The sequence below is a fragment of the Callithrix jacchus genome, chromosome 6, assembly GCF_049354715.1.
Source record: "Callithrix jacchus isolate 240 chromosome 6, calJac240_pri, whole genome shotgun sequence".
Classification (NCBI taxonomy): domain Eukaryota; kingdom Metazoa; phylum Chordata; class Mammalia; order Primates; family Cebidae; genus Callithrix; species Callithrix jacchus.
The window spans coordinates 109,299,989-109,317,622 of NC_133507.1; the positions used below are offsets into that span (position 1 = coordinate 109,299,989).

General features: G+C 38.6%; 1 protein-coding gene across 1 annotated transcript in view; it reads left to right on the top strand.

The window, feature by feature from the left end:
• The window catches only part of CNTNAP5 (contactin associated protein family member 5), an 875,887-nt gene that overhangs the window by 518,677 nt on the left and 339,576 nt on the right, over window positions 1-17,634 (top strand). Inside the window, exon 11 of the mRNA XM_008999044.5 lies at window positions 3,468-3,574. Within this exon, the coding sequence (XP_008997292.1) occupies window positions 3,468-3,574 (107 nt within the window). The remainder of the gene's footprint in view (window positions 1-3,467; window positions 3,575-17,634) is intronic.

Here is a 17,634-nt window from a genome sequence, read left to right on the forward strand (position 1 = left end):
TTCAATGCTCAGTTTATGTCAAGAAGGAGAGAAAGAAACAAAATAGCAGTTAAAACGAACTAATTAAAGAGTATGGAAATTATACTTATAAAACTGCCCTTTTTAAATAAGAAAATTGGTCTTATGTATCGTTTTTCTCAAGCATCTACTTTACAGATAGTTTTTCTAATCACAATGAGCATTGAACCAAAATGAACCAAGCTTGAAGACAGCTCTACTAATGTTCATTCATTCTTTTTTTCTCATTCTAGGAAAACTAGATTTTTCCTTACCCAAGTACTCTTTTACCCTTCCAGGAAAGCATCATTGGTTTTTCTGAGTGACCGCAGACAAATAAGTTTCTAGGAAGTTAATACCTACAATTTTATTGGTAAATTGGGTCTAACACTACAAAACAAGGTCTGTGTGAGGCATATTAAAATATGCTCTAAGTGCCCAGATATTTCTTAGAGCTTTCCCCTAAACCCTTCTCCTTACATGCCAAAGTAGATTTAATCTATATGCCAAAGTCAATTAAATATTTAAAGTGGTCTGGGTTCGGTGGCTCATGTCTGTAATCCCAGCACTTTGGGAGGCCAAGGTGGGCAGATTAACTGAGGTCAGGAGTTCAAGACCAGCCTGACCAACATGGCAAACCCCATCTCTACTAAAAATACAAAAATTATCTGGGCATGGTGGCAGGGGTCTGTAATCCCAGCTACTCGGTAGGCTATGGTAGAAGAATCGCTTGAATCTGGGAAGTGGAGGTTGCAGTGAGCTCAGATGGTGCCACTGCACTCCAGCCTGGATGACAGAGCAAGACTCCGTTTAAAATATATATTTGTGTGTGTGTGTGTGTGTCTGTGTGAAAAAAATGCTTATTTTTATTCTTGTAATTACAGGATTCTTCTTTCTTACCCAATGTTAAAATTCTGTTAGTAGAAATTAAGGGAATCCCAGCTCCAGCTAGCCTCATTGCAATGAGAATTTTCCTGGAAAAGGGTTGGGCTATTCACAAAATCCAAGATAGATGAAAACAGCCAGCCCTCAGGAAGTTCATGCGTGCAATGAAGTCCCAAGAGCAGCAGAGACCAACCACACAGTATCGGCAGGGTGCTGCCATCCCCCTTTTCTGCTGCATTCTGCATGTCAGCATATAATTTTTTATTTATTCTCTCTCTCTTTCACTGCAGACAAACTTTCTTCTTATGTCTGAAAATACGATCACTGAGAATGTCTGGGTTTTTTATTTTATCGCTTCAGCCACCAAAAAGAAGCAACCCTGAACTTTCTTGATGCCCAAGACCAAAGAACTACAGAATAAGCAGCTATTGAGTGTGCTTTGCTCAGTTTTTCTTTATTAAAGCAATGTCTTACTTGTTGGGGGATGGCAGCAGTAATACTATCATTTGCTCATTATGGAAATCTCTGCGAGTGTTTAAGTGTGTGCTGTGGGAGGGGGATGGGATGAGGCAAAGGGAGCTATGGAAAGGTCATGGGAACACTGGGCAGCTTCAGAAAAGAAAATCACGGCAAAAGGTAAACTGCAGGAGAAGCATTATTTCAGAAGCAGGAGGATTCTGGGATATGAACGAAAAAGGGCTGTGGGGACAGGGAGCCATTCAAAACAGTGCTAGCCCCACAAGGTCTCCTCAGAACATGCCTGGAGAAAAAGATCCTTACTTGAACGAGAACATCGAGGCTCCAAGTTTTTGAAATTTCCCTGCCAGCATAGAGCAGGATAGGATCTCCAAGTTACCCAAGGGACAAGCCTGTGGCCTTCTCTCTCCACCAAGACCAGGAGAGTGGGTGGGAATAAAGAGGAGAGGGACCACTTTTTTATTTGTTCATTTCTTTAGTTGTTTTGCGTGAACACATTTCATAGCAGAACTATGGGTCCCTTTTTGAAAATATTTTCTGTACTTTAGGCCATCATTGAATTCCATAAAGTTATCAACAAGCTTTTCTCAAACCTAAGCCCCATCAGCACAATAGTAAGTTTGCTGTGCTGAGCAGAAAATTTCTAATAATATGTCGAAACATATGCAGGAATATTAGTTTCTGGGCTTTGGAACAATCATTGCTGGAGGCTTTCCTACCTATGTAGGGCAGTTAGAGTAAATCATCTCACTTTTGCTTGCATCAGATTCTTACTGGTTTCACAACGAACCCATTTATTGTATTACACCACTTCCGTAACTTCACTGCTTTTACCCTCTCTCTTTTTAAATTCACGGAATTTATTTTCCTTTGCTCTCTAAGACGCTATAAAGATTGTTTTAAAAAAATTACAGCATGTGTCTTTGTTTTTACTCTCAATTCACTACATTTGCTGAGCACCAGCCAGATTCTTTCTTAATAACACAGCATACGAGGTACAGACTATAACTCAAAAGTTCCCATGCAATGTATGCGATTTGATTAAATCTATGATTTCTTTCCTTAAAGTCTATGATTTCCGTCCAGAATTAATAAACGTTACCTCCACTCCCATTAGCCTAATTCTAAAGATTTTTTTCTTTCCACTGTTTTTGAAATTTATAAAGCCTGTGTTTTATTTTGTTGTGCTCATGCTTTGTATCTTAAATTTTTACCTAATGTAGTCCTGGTCTGTTACAGCCATTTTTGTCCACATCGTTTGTGGTAGTTTTATGATAGTCCATTAATTTTATGTACCACAGATTTCCTAAGTAATTTTCTAATATTGGACACTTACGTTGATTCACATAATGAATGGCATCATTGCGAATAACAAGAATTAGCATATATATTTTTTCACATTTTGAACAATAGCCTTAAGATAGGGTCATCTTAATGTGATTGCTGATTCAAATTATATAAATATTTTATAGAGTTTTTAACGTGTGTGATAAAAATACTTTGCAGAATAGCGATATTAATTTGACCCTAAGTAGAGAAGCCTTTGTTTTAAGGATGGCATTTTCAGTTTTATAAATGATAAAATGTCCTCGCATTTTAGATGAACATGTATCATCTTTTCTAATTTCACATTGTCTTTGTGCAGTTTAAAATAGATACCTGGTCATTCCCCAAAAGAGAAGCATGAGGACAATGACCTCAATTATCTGCCTCTCCTTTAAAAATGCAAAACTATTAAAAAACATAAAATGGTTATCTTTATACATTTTGGTTTTTGGTAAGTGAAAAGCCTTACAAATTCTGACCATTTCAAATTAACTTTAAGTCAACATGAATTTGCCTCAATATTAAAATCCTTAACTTAAACACCTACATCAGCTCTGAGACTTTCATTGCCCAGTAATGCAAAGTGACTCTACCTTTTGTGAAAACCATAATGCTCATACTATTTTGTCGTCATTCAAGTCTGACTTAGGTATGGGAGAACAGCAAATCAGTATCTAGTAATCATTGCAGCAGTTGGATTTAAGACATTTTTGCTTTCCCCTTTCTGTCAACTGATTTGGTTTATTTAATTTATTTTTTTCTTTTATGTTTTCTTTCATTAGGTGTTTGCCAAACTACTGTGAACATGGAGGAAGCTGCTCCCAGTCCTGGACTACTTTTTATTGTAACTGCAGTGACACAAGTTACGCTGGTGCCACCTGTCACAACTGTGAGTAGATTAATCATTTGCCCATGTGGGATGGGCAAAACTCCAAGAATACCATTGTTAACTTCAGGATGTATTTAGCATGGGGCAGGCACTTTTTATTCACCCATTAAACATGTGTGTTTTAAGCGGTTATCATGTGCCAAATACTGTGTTGGGTACAGAGGATGTATCAATACAAGCCATATTCTTGTGGAGTTTATGGTCTCCTGGCAAGACAGACAGGAAGTGAAATAACGACAATGCAGTTGAGTAAGTTTAAGGTGGAAGCAAGGCAAGGTGCTGTAGGCACACAAGAGGGAGCTATTAAGTCAATTGCATTGTCTTGATGAGTTGCTATGCTGCTGTAATAAACAAACTAACATCTCTGTGGTCTAAGTAACAACGGCCATGCCGTGCCTGTGTTTCATTCCCATCACACATGACAGGCCCTTCTTCCACTTTGTCCTCGTTCTTAGATGGTAATGAGGTTCCATTATCTGGAAGGTTATTGTAGTGAGAGAAAACACAGTGGGGGAAGCATGTGCTAGCTTTTCAAAGCTTCTACCTGGAAGTAGCAAACATTAATTCCACTCACATTCTCTTGGCCAAATAAGGCCATGTGGGCACACCCAACTTCAGTAGGGGCTGAAGTGCATTGTTACCATGGAATGGGGGAGAAGAGAACCTGAATATTGGTGATAAGTGCTGATGACTGCCTGTCAATCCTAGTGTTAGGGAGACATCAAACAGAAGGCCTGAGCTGATTTTGTTGTAGAAATATGGGAGGAAACAAAAAAGAGAGAAAGAAAAAGAAAAAGGATACTCCAAAGCAAAGAAACAAATAGAGACATAAAGCACAGGGGTCCTCTGTGAAAAATCGGAATTTGCAAATAGTTCCAGATGGCTGGAGGGTGCTGAAGGTGAGAAGGAGTGGTAAGAGGGGAGATAGAAGTAGGCTAGGGTATACAAGGAGTGAGGGATAGAAAACAAAGAATATGAGCCCTGATTTTTTTTTTTTTGAGACAGTTTCACTCTTGTTGCCCAGGCTGGAGTGCAGTGGCACAATGTCAGCCTACTGCAACCTCCACCTTCCTGGGTCAAGAGATTCTCATCCTCAGCCTCCTGAGTAGCTGGGATTGCAGGCACCTGTCACCATGCCAGGTAATTTTTGTATTTTTGGTAGAGACGAGCTTTCACCATGTTGGCCAGACTGGTCTCAAACTACTGACCTTGTGATCCACCCACCTCTGCCTCCCAAAGTGCTGGGATTACAGGCATGAGTCATGGTGTCCAGCCGAGCCTTGATTTTTATAACTGTAGTCTTATTGAGAACACAGGGTAGGGGGAAAAGCATGAAAAAGCACAGAAAGTTTGCTACTCAGAGAAAAGTATGCCCAACTGGGTGAAATGGACTGTAAGTGTGATTGAGAAAGATACATCTGACAGCGCTGTCTGGAACTGCAGAACATTTTATGAAAAATTAGAAATTTGAAATTGGCTTAGAAGCTAGAAGAGTAAGATAAAAATCTTCTAGACATAAGAGTAGCGCCAAGGCCTGGAGCTATTCTGAGGACTCCAGCGAGAACTATCACTCAGGGACAGATCTCGCTAGTTTTACTTCAGTGCCTGCTGTTGTTGGGCTGGCACTTGGGGATGCAGAAAGAACACGGTAGATGCCAACAGGGCTGGAGCCAGACTGAGCAAAGATAAGCAACGTTGATATTCTCATCCTTAAAGACCTCTCAGCCATTTCTTGGCCTGTTTGATTCCTTCAAATGCAGGATTCGCTGATGATGTTCATAGGGAGGTCTGATCAAACTGGAGAAGAACTAGTCCCCTGGTCCACTGGTCATACGGGATGATGCGGCTATTGCTGCTATTTGCCTGCAGAAACAACAAGAAATGTTTGGCTTCATAAAAATGTATCTTATTAAAACTTTTCTACTGAAAACTTGAGTATTCCAATGACTACAGGAGTATCATTGGATTGTTCACAACACAAACAATAAATGCTTGAGGGGATGAATACTCAATTTTCCATAAAGTGATTGTTATGCACTGTGCCAAAATAGCTCATGTACCTCATAAACATATACACCTACTATGCACCCACAAAAATTAAAAATAAAAATTAAATTAAAAAGACAGTGAAAAGAACTCTGGAATGACAGAGGCCGAATTTAAATTTTGCCTAGTACTTGTATGTGAATACCTATATGATTTTATCACTTCAGGGATCCTTTTAATTTTTTGCAGATCTTATTAATAAAAACTAGTGAATTCTTGTAGGTCCATCTAAAGCTGAAATTACATGTCTTTATCTAAGAATCCCAGCAAACACCAATCTCTAAGTTTAAGTCTGGTTCCCAATAGCAAAGAACAATATAAACCTATAGAGAAAGATTGCAGAACACACATAAGGTTGTCCAGATTGTAATGTCAGAGCTCATGTAAGAAGTTCAGAGGCAACTGAAATAGCCATCAGTTTAATAGCAAGACAAGGGAAACATGAAGATTTAAGTCAAAGCAACCCAAATTTCAGCTAAATCGCATTACAGCATTCCTGTGACCATTTAAGCTCATTCCACTCACTTTCTCCAAAAGTAATTTCACAATTTTTTGAGGTGTTCATCTCTATGGATACTGTTCTTCTTTAATTTAATTCATCCATCAGGCTAAAAATAGAAGATGTCTACCTTTAAAAAAAAGTGTGAAGTTGAAAATCAACGGAGGTGAGATGCTGATTTTTAAAGGAACACTGTCAAATCTGATGAGCAGGAGACTCAACACGCAAAACCTTAAATACCATTTTTTTAACACCTTCCTATTTTCTTTTCTGTGAAATTGCTCAGTGCCTACACTGTGGGCTACAACTATGTGAAACTCTATCTTCGTTTCTGGGCATCCAGCCAGGACAAATCAAAATTCCTTGAATATTTGTGACATTTGGCAAGCACACCTTGGTTCCCTGTGCAATTCAAATATTTGTCCCCCCTGTAACTAACTTCCCTCTCCCCCAGTTGGGTAAGGACCATTGCTTTTAGTCATTTTACAAAGCTAGTGATTTTATCAGCAAGCATGCATCTGACTCTCAGCAAGCATGCGTCCCACTCACAGGCCAGGTAAGAGCTTCTGCAGAGTAGAAGATGGCACCCAGGGTACCCTCTGGTAAAAACAAGAACAAATAAGTCTGAAATTCTTCACTTGTGGAAATGATAGAATTTTGCTGTGTCGAAGTATATTTTATTGAAGGAATTGACCACAGTCAAAATAAGAAATACAAGTTATTTGGATTAATACATTATTTATAATAATTTCTTGAGTATTCCCTTAGTTTTGTCAAGCTCTTCAGAAATAGTCTTCCCTTCCCTCATTATTGGTGCTTTCTAGTAAGTATGAAGCCAGAGGACTGATTTGGGATGGATAGGATTAACTCCTTTTTGTTCAACCTTTGTGGATAAGAGAGGGCCTGGCTGGGGAGGGCACAGTGGACTCTCAAAGGAATAATAAAATAGAAATTTCCAAAATGTGAAGACACAGCAAGATGCTATCAAAAGTAGAGATCTTTAGTTTATCTCAATTTGTTTTTATCCTTACCTGATGATACATAAGGGAGTTGGTTATGCAACTTTGGTCACTTTTCAAACATACATCCTTCCAAACCAACTTTTTAAGAAAAAGACAATGAATGTATGAGCAATTTCTGTCCAACCTGTGGCAGCTGTCCCATATGGACATGAAACCTACCCCATAAAGTACCACTGGAGACTCTTACATAATGTTTGTAAGTTGTTATGGTTGAAAAATTTCTCCTGAAGTGGTATCCTGTTCTCCAGTGGAGTAACTGAAGGAAAACAGTGTTTGCAGTCCAGATCAACCCCTGGCAACCCAACCAATGTTCAGCACCTTCAGACTCCTGGATACAATGAGCATCGTTATTAGTTGAATACAGGGTGCAAGTTCGGAAGGCTGTATAATCAAAGCCAAGATTCTAAGCACTCGGGTATATCACATCGGCTTTATTAAGAATCCAAATTAAGATAAAAAGGATCAGGTTTTTGATTGTGGGAGATTAGGGCATAGATAGATAGATAGGTAGATAGATAGATAGATGATAGATAGATATCATTACAACATAAGAAAGGGATATGGGTAGTGTTATTATCTCCATTTTGCAGATGAGAACATTGAGGCTGAGAAACCTCATGTAAATTCCACAAGGTCTCATGGTAGAGGTTGGGCTTTAAGCCAAGGGAATCTGGCTGTTGATGCCAGATGCTTAAATCTTGCATTTTATTTCTTCCTTTAAACAAGTAAGGCAACTGCAAACTTCTATATTATAAACTTAGTGATGGGACATTCATGACATTTTACTGCTTGAGACTCAGTCGAATGGTATGAGATTGTAATTGAAAATACAGTTCTAGAAGTCTGAGAGATGAGAAAGTTTTGTGTTCTAGAATAACCATGAAAACGTTATAGAAGGAAGTAGAATGACTGACTTGGAGGACATCTAAAATTGAAATAGATGAAAGGAAAAGGGAGATCTATTAAAAACAGACTGTCAAGGGCTAAGGCATGATAGTAGATGTATATATGCTGTGTTCTGGAACAATGCAGAGCTTGTGTGGCTCAAAAAAAGAAAACATGAATTGCACTAGTCATTCATTCCTGAAGGCCAAATGGGATTCCTATAAAGCACTTTCCCCTAGAGAATACTGAAGCACTTTCACCATTACGACCGGAGCTTTTCGCATGCTACTACAACATCTATAAATATTACTTTAATAACTACAAAATAAATAGCCCAACACATTTTTGTTTTTATTTTCAACCATCTTAATATTTTTCTTTGTCTTTCCTATTTTGGTGGGAGAAGCAAAGGACCAGTGTTGTTTCCAAATGTTTGTTATTGTAACTAACACAATGTTGAGCATCTTTGTATTTAAATATTTTCTAACACCACAAGTTCTGTGGCTTACTTGAAAAAACCTTAGAAACTGCTTTATTGAGTCAAAATTTCTGAGTAGTTTTAAGAATCTTGATTCATATTTCCAATTGTTTTCCTAAACTCTTCTTACAGTTTACACCCTGATCACTATTTTCTGAGATCTTGTTTTACCTTCTCTGCCATTATTATTTACTACAACATACAAAACTATCTTACATGTGTTTTTATTAACACCGTTGCATATTAAAATATAAATTATCATTGCCCCTCATTGTGAGTTCCAGATGGAGAAAATAGATTTTTCTTCAGATGAGTTGTATTAGAGAAATAATAAGATTGTTTCCACAGAATTTTCTTTTTTCATTCAAAAAGTACTTTTTGAAAGTGTATCTGATTCATGAAACTATGAATTTAATGGTTGCTGTCACATTGAACAGAGCCAGTAAGTGATACAAGCACTTGTCCTTGATCTTCTCAATATTTGTATCTGATGACACTCACACCTGCCCTGTTCAGGGTCTCTTCACCATTTCTCAGCCTTTTCTAATCCCTTTTCACAATGTAGCCTCCCTCACATCCTAGACAATGACCTTTAGCTTATTTTTCAACTTTGCAGAAGGATGTCAGCTTTCTTCCTCTTCCAAACCTGATGTAGTGCTTCTTCTATGGGGCAGTCAATAGCCATGTATTGATTTGAAGCATAACTAGTCATCTGGCTATCAGGCTCTATAGTAATCATTACAGAGGGATAACACTTAGTTTGACAGGAGGTAAATGGTCCTTTGATTACATGGCATTTGGGTGGTTTGAATGAAAGTTGGATAGGGTAGGTAATAAGGGGACTTATTTAAGAGTATTGTTCATGTCTATAGCTCAGGTCAGAAATGGTGAGATAGAAGATTAATTGCTTATCATTATATTATGTAATGGATTTCCTCTAAAGATATAAAAATGTATCTCCATCATTAACCCCAAATGCCATCAGCAAATTGTTCTCAACTGCATCTAGAAAAAAAGGAAAAAGAATAAGAATAAGAATAAATAAGGAGAAGGAGGAGTAAGAGGGGGGGAGGAAGAGGAGGAGGGAGAGGAGGAGGAGGGGGAGAAGGAGGGGGAGAAGAAGAAGAACAGAGGAAATTGTTGAATTTACACTCTGCTTCGCTTTATAACATAAAGCAATGCTTTTATCATCATTAATTTTATTTATGTTAACTACCTACGGAGACTATAAACCCATTTAGGTGAGAAACTGTGTCTTACTTATATTTGTATTCGTCACATTCAAGGCTTTGGTGCCATATAGGCTATTATGGAAATGTTGAGACAGAAGATTAAGCAGAAAAAGATAATTCAGTGTGCTCTTAGTGGAAATTCCATAAGAACAGGATGACCACTGAATCTTCCCTGGGTCTCCAGACTCTTATTTAATCCTTGACACATAGTACATGTCCACTCTTTGATGTATACAAAAACAAATAAATAAATTTATGAGGCATGTGCATACAACAGTGTTAAATTACTGAAGCAAGAACACTGTTACTTTCTTGAGAAGGAGAGAAAGTTCTGAAAATAATTGACCTTTGAGCAGAGATTTGAAGGATGAGAAAGAAGAAGAGCACAGACTATGGCCTTGCAGGAAGAGTGAGCTCCATGAAAACAGGCAAAGTGACATGAAGCATCAAGCAACAAAGTAGGGGCTATGAGACACCTGGCATAGCTAGAACTGAAGATGGAAGGGGGAAAGGAGATGTAGGATACGCAGTCCAAGTACAAAAGACAGGTGATAAATTGAAAGGAACTTGCTTCTCTGCTGGCCAGCTAAGCCAGCCACCGTTTGTTGGTTTCGTTTTAGTGTTGAGAATTGGCTTTGCCAATATTTGTTTGTTGTTTGCTTTATTTATCAGTTCCTTTTAAAAAAAATGTAATTGTGATGGTGTTGCAGAGCATATACTGGAGATGGAAGGTGTGGGTGCTAGGGACAGATCCTGGATGCTCTTTGCAATTTCATGGTCAGCAAATAATGAGAACCAGCACAAGCTAGAAAGCAGGATCCTGATATGAAAGGCATATCTAAAATTGGATTAAGTAGACTTAAAGAAAAATTGAACACAGTACAGAGAAAAATGACATTTATCTTTTTAGCCTGGAAGACCTCATGGATGAAGAATATGGTGACTAAGTCCTGAGGTCTGTCTCGGTGTGACAGCCTAGTGTCAAATGCAGACCCTAAAATTTAGAAGATGTATGACCTAGGGCAAGAAGCGAGGGGAGCTCCTTGAGCTTCAACTTCCTCATCTGTCATATGGGGCTAATAATAGCTATCACTTTAAAGAAATATTATAAGGATTAAGTAAAACAATATTCTTAAAGTATTTAGCATGGTGCCTGACAAATACAAATTTCCTGTTCCATGGTACCTACAGTTTGAATAGACAGAGGATGTGTAGAAAGATTAGTGGTTGTACTTCAGTCTAGTTTAGGGCACAGTTTTTGCCTGGAAAGTTTACCACTGTGCAGAATTAGCTAGAACACTCTGAAGGGAGGTCCAAGGGGAATATCAGAATCAGTGGGTATATAGTGGCTGAAGCCTTTTGAGTAGATGAGGCCATTCAGGTGTGGTAGGCCAAGGGTGGGACCTTGAAAGTAAAATATTTTATAAGACTCAGGAAAAGATACAATCAAGGAGGAACAGTGACCAAAACAGGTAAAGAAAGTGCCAAGAAAAGTGTAACCTAGGAGTAAGAAGAGGGGTGTTTCAGGAATAGACTATTCACACAGAGATGTCTAGGTACATAATGTCCCACTGAGTAGTTTATTTTTATTTCTTATTATTTTAAAATTTTTCTTTTGAGACAGAGTCTCGCTCTTTCGCCCTCAGGCTGGAGTGCAGTGATGAAATCTTGGTTCACTGCAACTTCTGCCTCTGAGGTTCCAGCGATTCTCCTGCCTCAGCCTCCTGAGTAGCTGGGATTACAGGCATGCACCACCACACCTGCTAATTTTTGTATTTTTAATAGAGATGAGGTTTCGCCATGTTGACCAGGCTGGTCTCGAACTCCTGACCTCGGATGATTTGCCTTCCTCGGTCTCTCAAAGTGTTAAGATTACAGGCTGAGTACTCTTTCATCTTACTGGTTGGTAATTGATAAATTACTGGATAGATGTTTAGGGAGAAGATGGGGAAAAAAGCACAATAAGGGGAAAAATGAACTAAGGAAAGCAATAAAATTCAAACTGAGGAAACTAATAATAATTAAAAAAAAAAAAAGAAACCAGTAATTTTCTGTAGGCAGCCTAACACTGTGGCAGTATTGGAATGCACTGGAATTTGCTAATCCAAGAAAATTTGTTCATCGATGACCATCCCAGGTTTGTCAGGATCTAGGTGATTCAAAGGCATTTGCTGCCATTGAGAGGATTTCATTCTCCTTCAGGAGAAACAACTCCAACATCCTGAATCCGTTAATGAACAGGTAATGCACTGTGCAACTGAGTGCACAGGACTGACTGTAAGGGGGAGAGATGTCAGTGTAAGGACTGACTGTAAGGGGGAGAGATGTCAGTGTAAGGACTGACTGTAAGGGGGAGAGATGTCAGTGTAAGGACTGACTGTAAGGGGGAGAGATGTCAGTGTAAGGACTGACTGTAAGGGGGAGAGATGTCAGTGTAAGGACTGACTGTAAGGGGGAGAGATGTCAGTGTAAGGACTGACTGTAAGGGGGAGAGATGTCAGTGTAAGGACTGACTGTAAGGGGGAGAGATGTCAGTGTAAGGACTGACTGTAAGGGGGAGAGATGTCAGTGTAAGGACTGACTTCTGGAGGGAGAGATCTGAGTAGGCTGAACTGGGTGTGAAAGTCTTCTTAAAAGGAAATAACAGACACTGGGGTCTACTTGAGGGTAGAGGGTGGGACGAGGGAGAGAAGCAGAAAAGGTAATGATTGGTTACTGGGCTTAATACCTGAGTGATGAAAGAATCTATACAAGAAACCCCCATAACACATGTTTACCTGTGAAGCAAACCTGCACGTGTATCTCCAAACCTAAAATAAAATTTAAAAAAAGAAAGAAAGAAAGTCTTCTTAAAGAATAGATTGGACCTGTGCATAAAGGCTGGACTTGGGGAGTAAGAGAAGTGTCAGGAAGGTGTTTTTCAAGGGTGGGCATCAAAAGAAGGACCAAAAATAAGGATGAGCACAGCGGATGTTTGGGGTTCACCCAATGCTGTCGCCTAAGGGGAAAGGAATGGACAATTTGATGAGTCGTATGTACATGTCGGTGCTAAGCACATGTCATCTCACATTCTTAGCTCTAACCCTTTAGACTCTGGCCGATCTTCAAAGAGCTACATCTTCAGTTTGACAAATCTCTTGACCACAAAGACTTCTTACCATTATCTTCTCCTGAGGAACCTGTCAACTCCTGTAGGAAGCCTGTGCCGGCCTTTTGTAGCTATTGCTTTTCTTTGTTCCTCTAGCATCCTCTCACGTAGCACTTATCCACCACATAAAAATTGTCTGCTTCTTTTTCCTTCCAAGCTGCCAGTTTTTTTTGTGCATTTGTCCTTGAATATTTGGCACCTAGTTACACATAGTAGACAATCACTGAATGTAAACACTCTTTTATGGACAAAATGCTTAAAACCACAGAACCGGTGGAAGTGGAGTTGGAACTTAGTTGTAGATGGCTTGAAAACCCTTTCTCTTAACATTACAACATCTTAAATGTAAGGAAGAGCACTCTTAAATATTTTATGGAACACAGCAGGATTTAAGAGAAAAGCTAATGGAAAGACTTCTTATCAGAGAAGGGAAGGAATGGAGGGTGTATGTTCACCTTGGATTGATTTTCTTCCTTTTGAATACATCTCAGTGATTTGAGAGTTTCCCACAGCCGTCTCCTACATGTTAATTGGTTCTATTTGTTCTTTCCTTCCTCTTTCTCTACATCTTTCTCTCCATCTTCCCCCATCCCCTTGTCAACTGAGGCTACAGTAAAGCCAACTTCAAATACTCACCCTGGGTTGACAAAGAGCAAGAAATGTAATCTCAAGTATTGGCTTGGTTCCAAACACCTAGAAGCAACAAAAGATTCCAAAACATAAGAGAAGATAGCTTATTGAATACAATGTAATTGTTGATGTTGCTTCCTTTGGAGAATCATTGATATTTACTTTGAATACTGAGCAAGAAAAATGAGCACTTATTTATAATGTATTTCAATCAACAGAAGATTAATAGCCAGAGAAATACAAAGCTCTAGTGTGTCCCATGAGTAAGAAGTGATCTGAAATATACATACATAAAAAATTCAATACACGAAGACATGGTTTTCATCTGTGCCTCCTCTTTGAATCCAGACAGATTGAGGTTATTGATAGCTCTCTGGTATCAGAGGGATCATTTAACTTCTTTCAGCCTTCCTTGTTTTTGTCCTCTAAAATAACAGTAACTCTTTTACAATTGTTATGTAGATTAGAGGCAAGAAACAGACAACATCTAGCACAATATTTGAAATTTGGCATTTCCAGGTTAAATGGTATCTAGTGTGTGTGTGTGTGTGTGTGTGTGTGTGTGTGTATCTAGAGAGAGAGAGAGAGAGAGAGAGAGAGAGAGAGAGAGAGAGAGTTATTTTCTTAAAAGTTTAGAAATATTTTTTATATAAAAGACATCCTTTGTTTGGGCGTTTCTCTCTTTTTGCCCAGGCTGGAGTACAATGGTGTGATCTTGGCTCACTACAACCTCTGCCTCTCTGGTTCAAGCAATTCTCTTGCCTCAGCCTCCTGAGTAGCTAGGATTACAGGCATGTACCACCATGCCTGACTAATTTTGTATTTTTAGAAGAGATGGGTTTCTCCATGTTGGTCAGGCTGATCTCGAACTCCTGACCTCTGGTGATCTACCCTCCTCGGCCTCCCAAAGTACTGATATTACAGGCATGAGCCACCGTGCCAGACCAAGAGACATCCTTTCTGTGATACTAAGTCATAGGTTGTTTTCTACTGTATATTTCTACTATACACTTTTTCTACTATAGACTACAAAGCAGAGGTTAGGTTTTGGCATAGGTGTTGCCATCAGCAGAAAAACCGAGAGGCAAAGTGTCACCGATAGAACCCTGGGAGGGGGCTCCTATGTGAGTCAGATCCTCTCTGCCACAAATGACCTTAGGCAAGTCACTTTCTGTGACCCATGATTCCTCATGAATACAATGTGAATTATACATGGATTACACATGGCCACTAAGGAGAATTGTTTTGACTTGCTCTAGCAGCATGAATCAGAATGAGAATGTGCCATAATTTCACTCTATAGTTTCTATGTCTTATCTTAACCATTTTATAATATTCTAGCCCAAATTAACAATTACATAAACCAGATAGACCACATCTGGTCTATGGAAAGAGTCAACTCAAAGAGTAATAAGAGTAATAAGCAATAATGAAACGAAGCCATAATGTGATTGCTCAATATAATTTATCAGGTTTTTTTTTAAAAAAAACTATGACTGAATTGACTGTCTAAATTGTCATGAAATGAGGAATTTCTAGTTTGTTCATTCTGATTCTTGCAAATATATTTTGGCTATGTAATTCAGAGACAAAATTCAGAACATATTTCTTCATTCACTAAAACTGTAACACAATAACACTGTGACCTATGTACAGCAAGTTATTTCAACAATGTGAGCCTCATTTGTGCCATTCTCAAGGGAAAATAATAGAATCTGTCCCTTGGTGCTATTGGGATGAATTCATGAATCAATGGGCGTGAAATGTCTCTGACAAGTATGATCATAACCTTTTCTTATAGATTTCTTCTTGTGTATTTACATCATTTTGTTCCCACTGCAACCTTGATGAGGGACGAGGCAAGTACCTTAAATGTACAGAGGAAAGTCATGAGTCTTAGAGCAGCTTGATATAGACAGACCAAGGACAATCAGGTACAAGAGCCCAGCAGGACAAAAGCCTAAATGTTGTGACTCTTTCCAAGATGTTTCAGCTATATCATCTCTAGACAAGGTCAGTTGTTAGGGAAATTCCAGGGTTATTTTAAAATTTAGTTTATGCTGTTTCCTAAAAGTGACTTTGATTATATCACTGTCCAGCTTCAAATTCTTTAGTGGTTCTCTGTATTCCTACTGAAGGAAACTCTTTACTCTTTGGTCTCAGTAAGTGAGGTCATTCATTACTTGGAACCTTCTTGAGTCACAAACCATTTTCAGCCATAGCCCTGTATGTGTCCACATTATACCAGTTGTGATCCACTATTCATTCACTGAGCATGTTCAGTTTTTCTTACCTTTCCAATATTTTGGCCTTGAAGTTATTTCTCCTGGAATGGTCTTCCTGACTTGTCTTCCAGATAATTGTCTATTCTCTATTCTACTCAATGTTCCGCTCCAGTATCACCCCCACATGTACAGGTGGTTGCAATAATTGGCTTTTGATCTTCCTCTAGTATCAGGTTGTGCTCCTTGAGGTCATGCACCTTGGCTTTTCTTGTATATATTCCCATTTGCGATACCAGGTCTGGAATATTGCTCATGCAAAGTAAGTATTAAGAGAATGCAGTTTTAATTTTCAAATTGTTGGCACTACCTTGAAATATGCTAATATTACCTTGTTGATAAAAAACAGCAAAGCAGATGACATGCCTCAACCTCTGTTAGGCTTTCCCTTTAGCCATCATGTAGAAAAACTTCCCATTTTTAATTTGATGGAATAATTGAGGATCCTGCTTTTTATTTTAAAAGTATTTCTTGAAGATCCCCACACTACATCCTCATTTTCCTTCAAACTAGCTTGTAAATGATCCTTCAGGTGGCATAGCTCTAGTTCCCAATTTTAAGATATTAGCATAAATAGGACTTTGGATATATATATATATATGCCAAAACAACAAAAAAAGGAAATAGAATTGTCCACTGTCATAGCAGGATATGCAACTGGGTTTATTAGTCTGTTAACAGAGGAGTTGTCAAAGTCAGTTTTCAGTGGCACAGATTTCCTGCTGGCAGCTAATGTGATGATGAAGACCCTGGCAATCATTCCCTTGTTCCTGTCTCCCTGAGTTTGCTGTCATGATGGCTGGAAGAGGAAGCGAGTATTTCTGTCAGCTAGCACTTTATTTCATTACTGCATGTTGTCTAAATGGTCATTCAATGGAATAACTCTTATATAGCATAGGCAGATTAAGGATGCCTGTAATTCGTAGACCATCAGTGGAGGACCTGTGCTCTCTGGCTTCCACTTTAACAGAAGTCTTCCAGCTCGTGATGTCACTGGGGGAATAGTAAAAAGGTAAAGAAAAGAAACCTCTTCTGTATTGTGGTTTTGTATTTAATGGCAATATAGTATTGAAAAGAAATTGTTTTTGAAGTTTAGGCTGCCTTGGATTAAATTCCAGGCTCTAACAATCACTGACTGAGTGATGTGGGAAATTATTCACCTTCTCAGAACCTTAGTTCTCTCATCTCCAAATGCAAGGATAGTGACATCTACATCTTAGAATTTTTGATAATTAGAATGGTGGATGTAGTGACTATATCAGACTTAATAAAGTCTGATTAAGTTTACTCGTTTTACTTTGTCAGTCCTCTACACCTCTACACTTCCTGGCCATTTGTGGATAGCTTTTGGACTAGTAACAAATTCTGATTTCTGTGTTTGGAAGGGACTTTTGGCACAGGTGTGTTTTCTTGCATACTTCTTCAAGCCCATGCTCTAGAAACTGACTGATGAATCCCTCCCACTATCACTGTAGCTCTCTGATAGCTATGAAATTTATATCTTTTAGGAAGTAAAATCTACCTTCTAACTTTCCCTACTTAGTTTTATTTCAGCTCTCAATGATCCTCTTATGGACTCACCATTTTTTTCACACCACTATCATTACAGTTAAGTCACCTGAAATGAAGGATAATGGTGGGCTCCACAGTTCCTGAAATCACCGGATGCAGAGCATACTTAGGAAGAACCAGATTGAGAAATTGCCTTTGCTTATTTTAATTAGCATGTATTATACTTATCTCTAGAGTATAACACATCCTTAAATCAGTGAAAGTAGCTGATGTCACAGTTCATTTTGGCTGCTGTTATGACAGAATTTTGTTGAGATATTTATTTT